The 15,725-nt window shown below is 37.5% G+C and overlaps 1 protein-coding gene across 3 annotated transcripts; it reads left to right on the top strand.

The window, feature by feature from the left end:
• Positions 1–1,639: 1,639 nt before the first annotated feature.
• LOC124172891 lies at positions 1,640–13,862 on the top strand. Of its 3 annotated transcripts, XR_006868315.1 has the most exons (5): positions 1,641–1,871; positions 6,643–6,953; positions 7,039–7,228; positions 12,752–12,977; positions 13,508–13,862. XR_006868315.1 is itself a non-coding variant. In XM_046552395.1 (4 exons), the coding sequence occupies exons 1-4, from the start codon at positions 1,813–1,815 to the stop codon at positions 12,855–12,857; spliced, it is 666 nt and encodes a 221-aa protein (XP_046408351.1). In that variant the 5' UTR covers positions 1,640–1,812; the 3' UTR covers positions 12,858–13,862. The 3 variants fall into 3 exon arrangements, 2 of the variants coding, with proteins under 2 accessions (XP_046408351.1, XP_046408352.1); XM_046552395.1 differs by having other exon boundaries at positions 1,640–1,871; positions 12,752–13,862; XM_046552396.1 differs by lacking the exon at positions 1,641–1,871 and having other exon boundaries at positions 6,411–6,953; positions 12,752–13,862.
• The last annotated feature ends 1,863 nt before the right edge of the window (positions 13,863–15,725 follow it).

Raw genomic sequence — 15,725 nt, 5'->3', positions numbered from 1 at the left:
ATTCCGGCCGTATTTAAAGCAATACAAGAGTAGTTTCCTTCATTAAAGAAAACAAATACCATTGATTGAGATTCGTTACCCACCATTAGTATATTCATAATAAACAAGTTATTTGGTTTTGGAAATCCCAGTTTAGACGAATGTTAATGGTTAATTTTAACCGCATTTGAAAAAGGCCGGATTGGCGCCCATGCGATGCCACTCCACGTGACGTCACAGTGACCTAGTTATTATACGAGTAAATAGGAGTTTTACATCGTCTGAGATTACCAATGCATGCATGAGGCACAGAGCTCAGGGAAACATGTCTTAATAATCACATATTAAAACTGGCTATGGTCGGAAAGTTTCCTTTGCTTGATAAGGTATTAATAATCCATAATATTAAGCCAAGCGCTACCTGCTAGCAGAGTACTCTGCTCCCTGCTAGCAGCCTGCATCGCAACGGCGAACATATCCTCGCCACAATTTCACCTCACTTTTCGGCAGCGGGAACCAGAATTACGTCACACGGGCTTTTCCCGGCATTCATACTTACCCGTCGCGTTTTCGCGCGCTTGAAAATTTTCACTTTTCATTTAATCACGAAAAATAGATATCGTCATTTAAAAATCTAAAATCGTGAAATACATACTCCAGGAGTAATAATCTTTCGATTTAGGCAATAAAAAAATAATAGGAAAACACCCTATTGAGGCTTCTTTATGGCTCCTTCCTAACGCATACACCGATTTCGGTTGGCTAGCAAAAATGCGACCGATATCTCATCGTTGGAGCCATGACGGCATATGCGGCCATATGTCGGATTTTTCCTACACATCAGGGGCGCAGCTAGGAATTAAGGCTGGGGGGGGGGGGGGGTGTTTAGGTGCAACTAATACCGGGGTGTGTGGGGGTATGGAATACCCACCAGGATAAGCGGTAGGTGCGAGATCATTGAATTGCGGAATTTTAAAATAAATGGTGAGTTTTACGGCATTCTGAGGGATATTTTATTGATCCTTACTCTATTCAGTTAGTGATATCAATGTAATTAAGTAAAACGAGCGTGCTGCGCCCGCTCCCAGCGGGCTTCCCCCGCTCTTTTCAATGCAGGTCCACAGAGGGATAGGCGCGTTTCTAATTGTAAAATGTAGAAAAAAGGCAGGGTCTTATGTAAAAATTTAATTGGAATGTTCATGTACAAATTTAGGTCAAAGGACCTCTTTAAGGTAGTTTGAGCGAGATAGTTCCGAAGTCAAAAAAGCGATTAAACTTTCATAAAATTTACAATTATAAACAGTTATTAAGGCGTTTGACACAATTTCACAATATTTTATGCGGAAAATATTCGTTTGCGTTACTTGTTTTTCTCGGTTATGAACGAACTTTACGTAATTTAAACTTAATCTTGACTTATTTTCAAAGGTACCAATGGTAAATTTAGTAATATCTTACTAAGTTTTCCTAGTATAATTTTGCCTTAATTCCGACTTAGGGTACGGATTACTGGAATTTTAAATGTTAAAACATAAAGATGTAATGATTACTCATATTAGAAAACAATTTCGAAGAATTTTATCGAAAGAAATTACATATGCCCAAGAGACGCTCGACTTGGCAACAACGTGAAATTTCTTAGGTTGGTGACACCAGTGACACCTTCAACTAGCCTGGGAACCCGGGAATTCAGAAATACACGTGACTAGCTGGAAGTAGCTTGAATCGTTGGAAGGGTGCAGAGATTTCGGTGTTGAAATATTTTTGAGAGTCGAGTATTTCTCTAATTTTTTAGTGAGATACGCAAGTATTTCAGCCTTCTCTGCTTTAACGATGAAGCCATCCAGGAGTAAAGACGGAAGGTTTGTGCGGAAGAAGGAGTTTGAGAAGAGGCAGAAGGAGTTAGTCGCCGATGTTCCCGCATATTATCGATAATAATTGATGATAAGTGAGGATGTTTTCATACCCCTTGTCAGCAAGGTTGAGGGTTATTTTTTTATTGCCTAAATCGAAAGATTATTACTCCTGTAGTACGTATTTCACGCTTTTAGATTTCTAAATGACGATATCTATTTTTCGTGATTAAATGAAAAGTGAAAATTTTCAAGCGCGCGAAAACGCGACGGCTAAGTATGAATACCGGGAAAAGCCCGTGTGACGTTGTTCTGCTTCCCGCTGCCGCAAGTGAGGTGACCTTGGGGCGAGGCTCTGAGCGCTGATACGACGCAGGATGCTAGCAGGTAGCTGAGTACCATGCCAGCTGGTAGCGCTTGGTTTAAATAAGGATTATTAATACCTTATCAAACGAAGAAAACTTTCCGACCTTAGACAGTTTTAATAGGTGATTATTAAGAAATGTTTCCCTGAGCTCTGTGCCTCATAAATGCATTAAGGATAAAAATGGACCATTGCCATTCGTCTAAACCGGTATTTCTAAAACGAAATAATTTTTATATTATGAAGACACTAATGGTGGGCAACGAATCGCAATCAATGCCTTTCGTTTTCTTTGATGAAGGAAACTACCCTATTTTAAAATTTTCCTGGAGGAATGGTGCCGCAAATCACGCTTACCCTGGCGGGTATGCAATACCCCCACACCCCTACGTATTAGTTGCGCCTAAAAACCCCCAGCCCTTGGCTGCGCCCCTTCCTTGAGTAAATCATTTATTCTTTCCATTGCACTGCATTGAGATTCTTAAGATCGCTTCCTCCTTATTAAACATCAACTCATTAATAGGATTGATAGAGTTTCCGATAAATTCCGGCCCTGTCTGTGCCCGGTGTAAACTGGTATTTAGATTCGATGAGTTTTTCACCGGAGAAGCGGGCTGTGAAGGCACATGATCTGGCTATCCATTGACCCAACGTATTTCGCATTAGCAAAGATGCTATCAAAAAATCCTTCAAATTTTACATCAGGAATCTTTTCTTCGGGCGGAGTCACTTTTCCGTATCACTTGGCCGTGTGTACTATACTGTGCTTGAGTTGAGGTGCCAGATGATTTCGCTCCTTATGAGATACATGCGGTGCGCCCATTCGATCTGGAGCGAATCATTTCTTCCGATCTGATACTCGTAGTCTGCATTTCGTATTTGTCCACCATCAATGACAGCGCGCGGGAACGCTGGCTGAACATAAAGGCAACAGACGAAGTGAAATTGATTCAGTTAATTGAAATAACTAGATCACTTAACGAACATTATAAATAAATTTACAACGAAGTTCGTCAACCAACAATCCTCATTAGTTAACATTCCTGAGATGTAGGCTTTCCCGGCGTATAGAATTGTGGAAGGTTACACGGTATTTCCACCGGGTCAGGTTCTCCAACTCCACCTCGGCCGACGTTTCGATGGGCGAGTTGTCCATCGTCTTCAGGGCATGTCGAGTCTAGAAAATCGTCCTCCTTATGTATGGATGACGGCGGTATTTAGCATTAAAATACGTTTATTTGCTGACGACGCTGTCATCTATCGCGAAATTAGTGATCACTCTGACTATGAAATTATATCATCTGACCTAAACAACGTTCATTTGTGGAGCCAAGAGTGGGGACTCGAACTTAATCTGAGAAAATGCATGGCGGTACATTTCTTGCGGAATTCGTCCAACTCTAATCATGTTTATGCAGTGGATGGTATTAGCATAAAGGCAACAGACGAAGTGAAGAACCTGGGAGTCACGATAACCTCGAACCTCACGTGGGGTACACATATAAAGAATACTTGCGGCATAGCCCTGAAGAAATTAGGATTCGTCAAGCGTGTTGTGGGAATATTTTCGGGTGAGAAAGTAAAAGAAAGGTGCTATTTCGCTCTCGTCCGACCGCACCTTGAATATGCAACGAGCGTATGGGATCCAGTGCAGAAAGACTTTATCCGCGAACTGAATAAAATACAAAGGAAGGCTGCGCGTTTCGTCAAAAACTGCCAGGGGCGTACAGACAGTGTTACCCAGATGTTAATCGAATTAGGCTGGGAGCCGCTGGAAACTCGGGAGGCTGCGCGATAGGCTTAGATTGCTTGAACAATTGAGAATGGATATCTTTAAGAGCGACACGGAGAACATAATATTAGAGCCACAACTATATTTCCAGGTCCGACAGAAGCGATAAATTAAGAGAGATGTTTTGCCGAGCAGATATATATGAGAATTCGTTTTCCCCCGGACCATAAAGGACTTCATTAAACGCAAGTCCCAACTTCGTTAGAGCAATTCAATTTTTTTAGCTGTAAACGGCTGGTGTCCTAACACCCCCTGCCACACGCCTTTTAGGCGGCTTGCAGGGTATTACGTAGATGTAGACGAACGCTTCCTCCGAGATCCCTAGGAGAATAGGGAAAATTTCTCATTCCTATATATTATAAACTTTCTTTTACCTATCGGAAATTTATTACTCATATATGACCAATATAGTTTCCTATAGGACCAATATAAGCTCCTATTGGACCAATATAGGTTACTATATGCTCATATAGTTTCCTATAGGACCAATATAAGTTCCTATAGGACCAATATAGGTTCCTGTAGGACCAATATAGGTTCCTATATATCCAATATAGGCTCCCATAAGACCGATATAGGTTCATATGGGAACCATTGTGATTCCCATAGGAAATAAAATTTCCTATAGGAATTCACATAATTCCTATAGTATTTCTTAAAATCCCATGAATCAATGGGATATTTTCAATAGGGTTGTACATTTTGCATTTACCTTCATGGCAGAAAAAGTCTTGTCCTCGAATATAGTGTTTTTCTAACCCTGGAAAATCGGTCTTTCTTCCAGCAATACAATGAACGAAGGCGGTTTATTCCGGCCGTATTTAAAGCAATACAAGAGTAGTTTCCTTCATTAAAGAAAACAAATACCATTGATTGAGATTCGTTACCCACCATTAGTATATTCATAATAAACAAGTTATTTGGTTTTGGAAATCCCAGTTTAGACGAATGTTAATGGTTAATTTTAACCGCATTTGAAAAAGGCCGGATTGGCGCCCATGCGATGCCACTCCACGTGACGTCACAGTGACCTAGTTATTATACGAGTAAATAGGAGTTTTACATCGTCTGAGATTACCAATGCATGCATGAGGCACAGAGCTCAGGGAAACATGTCTTAATAATCACATATTAAAACTGGCTATGGTCGGAAAGTTTCCTTTGCTTGATAAGGTATTAATAATCCATAATATTAAGCCAAGCGCTACCTGCTAGCAGCCTGCATCGCAACGGCGAACATATCCTCGCCACAATTTCACCTCACTTTTCGGCAGCGGGAACCAGAATTACGTCACACGGGCTTTTCCCGGCATTCATACTTACCCGTCGCGTTTTCGCGCGCTTGAAAATTTTCACTTTTCATTTAATCACGAAAAATAGATATCGTCATTTAAAAATCTAAAATCGTGAAATACATACTCCAGGAGTAATAATCTTTCGATTTAGGCAATAAAAAAATAATAGGAAAACACCCTATTGAGGCTTCTTTATGGCTCCTTCCTAACGCATACACCGATTTCGGTTGGCTAGCAAAAATGCGACCGATATCTCATCGTTGGAGCCATGACGGCATATGCGGCCATATGTCGGATTTTTCCTACACATCAGGGGCGCAGCTAGGAATTAAGGCTGGGGGGGGGGGGGTGTTTAGGTGCAACTAATACCGGGGTGTGTGGGGGTATGGAATACCCACCAGGATAAGCGGTAGGTGCGAGATCATTGAATTGCGGAATTTTAAAATAAATGGTGAGTTTTACGGCATTCTGAGGGATATTTTATTGATCCTTACTCTATTCAGTTAGTGATATCAATGTAATTAAGTAAAACGAGCGTGCTGCGCCCGCTCCCAGCGGGCTTCCCCCGCTCTTTTCAATGCAGGTCCACAGAGGGATAGGCGCGTTTCTAATTGTAAAATGTAGAAAAAAGGCAGGGTCTTATGTAAAAATTTAATTGGAATGTTCATGTACAAATTTAGGTCAAAGGACCTCTTTAAGGTAGTTTGAGCGAGATAGTTCCGAAGTCAAAAAAGCGATTAAACTTTCATAAAATTTACAATTATAAACAGTTATTAAGGCGTTTGACACAATTTCACAATATTTTATGCGGAAAATATTCGTTTGCGTTACTTGTTTTTCTCGGTTATGAACGAACTTTACGTAATTTAAACTTAATCTTGACTTATTTTCAAAGGTACCAATGGTAAATTTAGTAATATCTTACTAAGTTTTCCTAGTATAATTTTGCCTTAATTCCGACTTAGGGTACGGATTACTGGAATTTTAAATGTTAAAACATAAAGATGTAATGATTACTCATATTAGAAAACAATTTCGAAGAATTTTATCGAAAGAAATTACATATGCCCAAGAGACGCTCGACTTGGCAACAACGTGAAATTTCTTAGGTTGGTGACACCAGTGACACCTTCAACTAGCCTGGGAACCCGGGAATTCAGAAATACACGTGACTAGCTGGAAGTAGCTTGAATCGTTGGAAGGGTGCAGAGATTTCGGTGTTGAAATATTTTTGAGAGTCGAGTATTTCTCTAATTTTTTAGTGAGATACGCAAGTATTTCAGCCTTCTCTGCTTTAACGATGAAGCCATCCAGGAGTAAAGACGGAAGGTTTGTGCGGAAGAAGGAGTTTGAGAAGAGGCAGAAGACTTCTTCCCGGGCGAAGGTGAAGAGGGAATCGTCGCCCAAAATTGAAGCGAATCCACGTTTCACGTTGGAGGGTCGGCGAATCGTGGACGTAAATCTGTTGGCTAAGCAGATGAACTGCGATTCCTGCCTAAAACCTCTTTCCTTTGCAAATATTGAAGGCGAGTTGCGGCGTGGCTTAGCTTCCATTTGGACGGTGCGCTGCTCTTTTTGTGAGCAATTGAAAAAAGTTGCTACATCTACGGCAGTGCATTGTGCAAATTCCTCGTACGCTCAGTACGCAGTGAATTGTAAGGCCGCCATAGGTAAGTGCTCTTATAAATACCTTAATTCATATTTGGGAATAGAAGAAGGTGATTAGCTGAAAATATATTTTTGTTCCATTTTCAGCTTGCGTCGTGTCAGGTGTTGGGCACGAGCAAATGAATAGGGTTTTGGCAACCCTAAATATTCCGCCTGTCGCCAATTCCACTTGGAAAAGGTACGAGCGATCTGTGGGGCCTGCGGTTGAAGAGACGGCGCGAGAGTCGTGCCAGAAGGCTGTGGAGGAGGAGAAGCTTCTCACTTTGACCTCAACACCGTAAGTTTCATCGCATCAGTTTATTTATGATTATGCTGTTCATATTAGTGTTGTTAGTCCAGCGAAACCAAAATAGAATTTTCATTTTTCAAAAATGTGCCTCTTGTGGTCGCATTTGGTTCTGTCATAGTACTTGGGAATATTTCGGCGGTGTGATTTTTATTTCAATGTACATTACCTTCCAAGAACAACACCAGTAGTGGTCACGTCCATTATATGAACTACAATTGAGGAACTGCAGTGGCTTCTTTTATGATTACTATGTTCAAGTGTAATTTTACCTTTGTTCCACTTAATTATTATTATTGTCCTTCGGTATTACTTGTTATTGGTTACTAAGGATGAGGCCATAGTTGAATAAGTGGCTGTTGACTAGTGATGGGCAAAGTCGATCATTTTAGTGATTCAATCATTTTGACTCGAGTCACATAAGTGATTCAATCAATTGATTCAATCACTATGATCGAAAAGACTCAAATGAATCAAGATCGAAAAGACTCAAAGGAGTCATGATTGAAAAGACTCAAAAGGAATCATGATCGAAAAGACTTAAAAGGAATCAAGATCGAAAAGACTCAATCAATGGATGTAATAAATCACTTTGAATAATCGAATAAATATTGCCTCATCTGCGAAGAGCATTGGTAACGCTGATTGCTATCCATATTATCATTTCATATACTATTTTGATTGTGAATTCCTAGATAAGTAAATTAGATTGCAAAAATGAAGGAAGTAGTGTCATGAAAATATTTGGGAAGGCAAAACTGTCACAGTTTCTTAACACTTATAAAATAATTTCTAACTATAGTTGATCAAAATATAACACAAAATACACCACACACTATGCATGAATCTGATCTGCAGGATAATTTTATGAACGGCACAATAAAATGTAACCAGCTTTAACTTCTACTTCTTAACGCTCTCCTACAGGAGTCATCTTAATATTTTCCTTTTACGTGTATTGGTGTTATTAATACTGATAACTGCTGGAAAACATTTAAGAAAAAGATTACACAAGTATTCAGTTCTTCATAACATAGTATTTAATTTTCTCACAACTATTTCTGCCCTGAGGAAAAGAGATCAAGCACCGATCGTTCCAAATTTTGAAACAAACCGGAAACCGAGATGATTGATATGAAACCGGAAGTCGGAGTGATTGATGATTGATGATCGACTTGTTTAACGAAATGAATCATGAGTCATTTGATTCACCTAGTGATTCAATCTTTTTGATCGAATCGTTCATGATCGACCCATCACTACTGTTGACTGGAGAGGCTTTTCATCTCAAATCAGGCAGATAGTGCAAAAATCATGTCAGGTGACCATCACTGATTTCCCTGAAAGTTATATGTGTGAAAGCAGTATCCTTATGATGAAAAATGATCACTTTCTAAGATCTGAACTGAACCATTATAAAGTTATTATCCTTTGATCAATGCAGGGTCAGGCCTCGGGGTAATAAATAAATACATACATGCTGAATACAAAGGAACCGTGGTTCATGCAACCGTGGTAACTCTTTAATTTTAAATAAAATGCTTAATTTAGAATAGTTTTATGATCATGGTGGATATTTTAGCTTTGACTTAGTATTTTTGTAATGATGTAAGCAAAAGTATATTTGGTGTGAAGTTCTTGTTCCTAAGGGATTGTTGTAAGGAAATTGCAAGATGAACATCCTTTGAGACCCCATAATACTATTAATGGTAGATTAATTTATACGTCGGTTATGCGTTATCTAAAGATTGGATTCATTGAATTGTTGGTAGTGAATTCAGCATTCGTGACGTGAAATACTACAGTTATTGGAGCAAGAACTTCCCATCGGGGCAAGTCCTGTAATTTTGCACTACGTGGAAGGAGAGTTATTTAAAGTCGATGTCGAGCAATGCTAATATTTCGGAGGGCTGGTTATACATTAATTTTTTTAGAAAGGTTCCTCAATTTCGGTTAAGGCAACAAGTTTAGTAGGTTTTATGCATTGTTAGATGAATTCTGATTTCCCTGGGGGAGATGATTCAAAAAAATTTTACCGTATACGTAATGTGCTGTTGTTTAACTTGCGTGTAAACGCATGACTACTTTCGTATCTCGCTAATAATTATGTCCGTTCATTTTCATGTAAGGTTCGGACTGCGTTGGCTTAAATATATGAAAATTACCTGAAGATAACAACCTGCTCACGGTGTTTAATAGGTTTCCCGCACGGCTCATACCTGTAAGATGGTTTGAACCACTCGCTTTCGTCACAGATGGCAAGTTCATTAATGCGGATGGAGAATCTTACTTAGACAATTAAATACGCAGAAAACTGAAGTGTGCGTCAAATCGGTTACATCCTTCTACCAAATCATATTTATATACACATTAGAAATCTCTTCACTCGAAGTTTACAGCAACCCAAATATTATCAGGAATCGCGAATCTCACGATTCACTTCCAAATGTCCACCACGAAGTAGTTTTTGTACATGGAATTTACTGCGACAATATGGAAAATCAGTAAACTAAACTCGTACGCAATCAATTATCTCCATTTATGTTTATTTCTGGTATGCTGTCGTCTGCGATCATGTTTGCTTACATTTAATTCTTATGCGGCGTTGCCAAACCGAATCTTCTGGCATCCGGTCGTCTGCAGGAAATGCCCGTTCGACGAAAAGTTTTTTAAAAATATTTTAATTATACTACCGGTGACCTGTAAATTTAATACAACCAAAAATTCATATATGAAGTGTACCACACGCAGTTAGTTTTTCGTTGATTTCTATGAACGAGAAATACTTATTTTTAAATAAATTCTGCTGCCAAAGCGCATGGCTCCTATCTATGCCATGTAAATTAGCTTCTCTTTGCACACGAATTTCTCTGAATTTAGCCCGGTAAGGGGTGTATATTATGATATCATTGGAAAGAGCAAGACTTTTTCTTTGCAATGAGATAGAAATCTCAGAATTCTATGATGATTGATTTTTCGCTCAAACTACCTTAAGCACAACATTGGAAGTAATCACACTATCCTCTGTGAAACGCACATGATGACTCATACTTGCGTATCAACAGGAGACTTGAATGTGGAATCAGCCGCATTTTGATAAAAGTTATTTAAAGAATGCGAGATATTGTTGAAAATGATCAAATGTATCAGTTTGTGCACCGTTAACGTCAGGAATTTTTACCGGGAATTTTAAATTATTTAAAAACCAATTTTAGGAAACAATAGCTATATTAAGGAAGTAAGATATGCCGTCGTATGTTCTCTGACAAATTCTGTGCATTTTGGTAACTTATTTGTAGAGTTTGGTTGCGTATCAGTTGAGAAAAAGGTATCTTTACAGTAGAAATAATATAGACGATGGATTGAGCTTAAAAATTATCTGAGCTCTGGAGGGGGTTTTATCCCCCAAACCCCCCCCCCTCGCTGCGTCACAGTAGCACATATTACCTTAACCGACCTCTTAGATAAACTGGGATGGTATCTCAGTCAAATCGAATTTCCTTCAAAATAATATACGATCGTCTCTTTCGTTGAAGTTTTCGATTGAAAGATGTTTAGTAAAACGGCTTAAGTGTACGCTATTACCCCGCTCTCCCCTACGTAATTAATTCAATTACTGGCAAACATGGCAAAAAATGCACCTTAATTTAGATAATTATAGAATAAGAAGGCAAAGTTTGATAAAAATCATGATTTTTTTCAAAAAAATCATTTTTGTTGATTTTTTTCAAAAAAATCATTTTTGTTGATTTTTTTATTTAAATCGGATTTTATTGATTTAAATGAGATTTTTATGATTCTCCATTCATCAAAAATTCAGTTTTTTGCAAAACTAACCATTTGGGCAGCATATTGGAGAATGATCGTTTGCAGAAACAATAAGAGGCAACATACTCTAAACTTAATACAACATTTAGTCAATCAGGGGAGAGAACTATGGAAATGCCAATGGTATCAAATTAAAAATTACGCCAGCATAATATAAAATTGCCATTGGAAGTATCAAATGTGCTACATTATGCGGTTCTAAAGCATATGAAGTTTAGAAAAATTCTGTAACTGCAACTTTGTATGGTGCCTACGCTTAGAAGTTAAATCAGAAAACAATTTTTTTTCAACGGATACACTAGTATTCTAACCAAAGCCATTTTTTTTAATTTTCATGTTACATGCATTCCTACAGTATCATTTCTATCTAAGAGCCACCATTGTGCTGATAACTGTCGATTCATTTAATTAATTAAGAAATAAAAATCAAAATTATACACTTACAGCTTCCTTCTCTTGACTCTTTAAAATTCAAACATATAGATCACATTATGATTTAAATCACCTGATTTTTTTAAATAAAAATCAAGTGATTTAAATCGTGATTTAAATCGTGATTTAAATCATGATTTAAATCAAAGTGATTTAAATCAATCAACCCTGTTGCTCCATACTATGGGTTAAAAAGATATTGGAAATACATCTTTGCATTACACCATTTGATGCTTGGAAACTCGCCGGTTTTTGGAGTACCTACCCATAAATAGCAGATAAGGCGGAGTTATCGGAATTGACGGGAGATAACGCTTCGCGTACCTACGTGTCACATCGAAGCCGACTGTGTTCAGAGGCAGTCCGAATACCGCAGACAACTTTTCACCGAGGCTGCCGTTGAATTTGTGAGGTCATATCTATTTGTGAGTATATTTTCTAAGCCTAATTAGAAACCCGCTGTACTTGATCTCTGCATTTCTTCAGGGTTTTCTACCGCGTAGGTTTGTTTGTGAACAACAGTGCAGCTCTCATTCAGCCTACCGTATATAAGCGAGGCAGAAACCAACAGCCGACACCTTCCCAGTGAGAAATGGGTATTCCCACCACATATTCTCTGAATTTGATAATTGGTGTAATAGTCGAAACAGATCATACAATAGAAATTTTTATCAACTTGTGGAAGAAACAAAGTGTCTTTCATTATTTAAACCGCAAATATAAAGTGAACAGATACCCTTAGTAGCGCCAAAAGGATGACATATATCTAAATTTAATACGTATCATAGTATTCGCTGTATACATATTATATCTTTATAATTACATGCAAATGTCCTCTACCACGCAGATAATATCTAGATATTATACCTATTATATCTGCTGCCATAATATGGATTTTATTTAGATTAAATATGTACAACTCGTCGTAAATCTGTATTTTATACATATCTTATACATGCCTGATCCCTGGTTACGCGGTAAGGGTATTATTAGCATATTTTAAAGATTCTGGTATACATCAAGGAGTATGGATCATCAGACATGTTAAAATATGTATAATACCTATACAGAATTGCAAACCTGTGTGCCAATGTATTTCGAAATCTCTAAAATATACAGATACAATCCTTTTGGTGCTACTATAGGGTAATATGGTTGGCTTTAATTTGAATATCCTTTGTGATAGTGTTTCTGGCTGTAATCCCATTATTTCCCTCAAGGTTATATGCATCTAGTTATCTTTTCTTCTTTCAGCAATGAATGCTGCTTGATGTACTCTGGAGGATACGATGGGACCATCACCAGAGATGAAGATTATGGTCCAGAACAGTGTTTTTTATGCCTTTCCTTCTCAGGATGATTTTTTTAATTATCTCATGAATTTTCCCTCGTACTTTATTGTTTAAGGCATTTATTTTTAAATCAATTTTAAATTCTATATGTTAGTCTTGCTGCAGAAGTCAATGTTTACCTATCGTGCATACCCAGCAAAGAAAAACTGATTTCCATAGGATTTGACACTGATTTCCCTCCAATTTGAATCTGTTTTGAAAATTGAAACAGCTGGAAAGCAGTAGGAAGACAGTGGGAAATGTCCAATATGGCGGCTGTTTTCCCACTCATTTCCTTCACAGGTGGTATGAATCTGATTTCCACTATTCGACAGATTTGAATCTGGTTTCCACCGTTCAACAGATTTGAATCTCGTTTCCCCATATTTACTACTTTGAATCTGATTTTCACCATCCTACAGGTTTGAATCTGGTTTTCCCACTTTTGCTACTGTGAATCTGATTTCCACCTTCTTACAGAGTTAAGTCCAGTTTGCGACTAGATTCTCACCACCTACGAGTTACTTCCACTTTTAAAATTCACTGATGAACTCACAGTACTCACCCAACTTTCTTGTAGAATCTCCTCCATCAAACTATAATTACACTCGGCAAGACAATCGCGCCTTAATGATAAGGGAGTATATATATTATATAAAAGGGAGTGAATATATATAATATATTCATCAGTTCTGCAATAAGAATCTCAGTGTATTACATAAGGTTTGGATTTCCTCTAATATTCTCATGTGTCAAGAAATCATTACACTTTGTATGTTTTTATTGTCTATTATAATACACATATAAATATTCCACTGCTTTCATTGATTTTGTTATCCCATCATAAGATAAATGTCTTAAAATTCCCTGGATTTGCAATCTAATTTTGCAATTTCATTCAGTTGAATTGCATGCCTTAATGAATATTTTTTCAATTACTTACTTATTGTTTGTTTTTATTATCCTGTTTTTACGATTCATGTAATCATTACTTAGTTGAATTTATATAAAGCTGAAGAATTTTTGTAAAGTTACAGGTTATTGTTCATATTTTTGTTATAGTTAAGCTGCAAAATATTTGCATTTATTATATTGGAGTTTTCATTTTACATCTCATAACTTTGTGGCACATGGAGTGTTTGCCAGAAACACTGCATTTTCCTGTGCATATTCCTCATCTTGGTCAAGCCTTTCTGTAAACATTGGTTTGCTTTCGTTCATATCCATTTCATGGCTGGGATTATGTACATACATAATTGCTATTAATGAAATTTGCTCCAGGGAAATCTAGTCGCAGAAGATAATAATGTTCTAAAATCCGGCAAAAGTCAAGGGTTATGATTAATCGTCACCATTTTCATGAGGAAACTCTTAGTTTAGAAAGGCTTGTTATGTAAATTAAGTACATTAGTATTTTTTAAATTTAATCATATGATTTGTGCCTACATTGGTCGTTAATTATATATCTTTTCAAAATTGGTTATTTTCATCACCTTTGTACCCCAGCAGCAGACTCAATGTTGTAGCAACATGACAAATATTGCATTGTAATGTCAACGTTGGCAAAACGTTTTGACTTGTAATGGCAACATTACTTAGCAACATTGTGGGCAACGTTTTTATTTGCCTTTTAGATTTCCCATTCCACAATCAAAGGTTTAATGATTTCTAAAGTCCATGAATGACATTATTATGAACATTATTTTTGGGGATGCATCGACTTGAGTCATAATTATGTCATTCTATTCCACTAATTGTTAGAATATGTTCAACGAATGCACCAAAAACTATCTCTGAAAATCATCCAGGTAAGGAACCCAAAAAAATTGTCCATAATTATCAACGGTGAAATAGTTTCCAAAGTTCTTGAATCGCATTTTAAACAACATTTTTGGATATCTGTCCACTTTCGTCATTCAATTACACTCACTAGAGTATGTGGTTAATGCAATATCTTTCTCTACATTCACTCTCCAGTAAAATATGCTCATTTATTCAAAAGATCAATACATATATTACATTTTTAAACATAGTTTTTTGGTAAGGTGTATATTTATTTTTCAAGCATTAGCAAAATTTTATGGTGTGTTCCCACTTGGGAATATGCTTGAAAATGCATAGAAATATTTTTGTTCGGGTATTCTCTCACAATATCTCTCAATAAGGTGGTTTCCTTCATCAAAGAAAACGAAAGGCATTGATTGCGATTCGTTACCCACCATTAGTGCATTCATAATATACAAATTATTTGGTTTTAGAAATCCCAGTTTTAGACGAATGCCAATGGTCAATTTTATCCTCATTTAAAAAAGGCCAGATTTGCGCCCATGCGATGCCACTCCACCTGACATCACAGGGACCTAGTTTCTATACGAGAAGATAGGAGTTTTACATCGTCTGAGATTACCAATGCATGCATGAGGTGCAGAGCTCAGGGAAACATGTCTTAATAATCACCTATTAAAACTGGCTAAGGTCGGAAAGTTTTCTTCATTTGATAAGGTATTAATAATCCTTATTTAAGCCAAGCGCTACCAGCCAGCAGGGTACTCAGCTACCTGCTAGCAGCCTGCGTCGTATCAGCGCTCAACTCGCCTCAAGGTCACCTCACAAGGCGGCAGCGGGAACCAGAAATACGTCGCACGGAGAGATTTCCCGACATTCATAGTTTCACGTCGCATTTTCGCGAGCTAGAAAATTTTCACTTTTCATTTAATCGCGAAAAATAGATATCGTCATTTAAAAATCTAAAAGCGTGAAATACCTACTCCAGGAGTAATAATCTTTCAATTTAGGCAATAAAAAAATAAAAGGAAACCACCCTATTGCGCAGGTTAGAGCTGCATTAATTTCTAAAATGGCGTGGAATTGCGCGAATGCATGAATGAAATTAGAAC

This window comes from Ischnura elegans (assembly GCF_921293095.1).
Source record: "Ischnura elegans chromosome 13 unlocalized genomic scaffold, ioIscEleg1.1 SUPER_13_unloc_3, whole genome shotgun sequence".
NCBI classification, from domain to species: Eukaryota; Metazoa; Arthropoda; class Insecta; order Odonata; family Coenagrionidae; genus Ischnura; species Ischnura elegans.
The sequence above is the reverse complement of the archived record's forward strand: the minus strand, read 5'-3'. Positions and strand labels throughout refer to the sequence as shown.

Bases quoted from the DNA above. Each gene is read 5' to 3' on its own strand.
- LOC124172891 (XM_046552395.1), top strand. From the start codon at position 1,813: ATGAAGCCATCCAGGAGTAAAGACGGAAGGTTTGTGCGGAAGAAGGAG. The intron at 1,872-6,642 runs GCAGAAGGAGTT...GTTTGAGAAGAG, and splicing joins AAGAAGGAGTTTGAGAAGAG to GCAGAAGACTTCTTCCCGGG. The intron at 6,954-7,038 runs GTAAGTGCTCTT...TTCCATTTTCAG, and splicing joins GAATTGTAAGGCCGCCATAG to CTTGCGTCGTGTCAGGTGTT.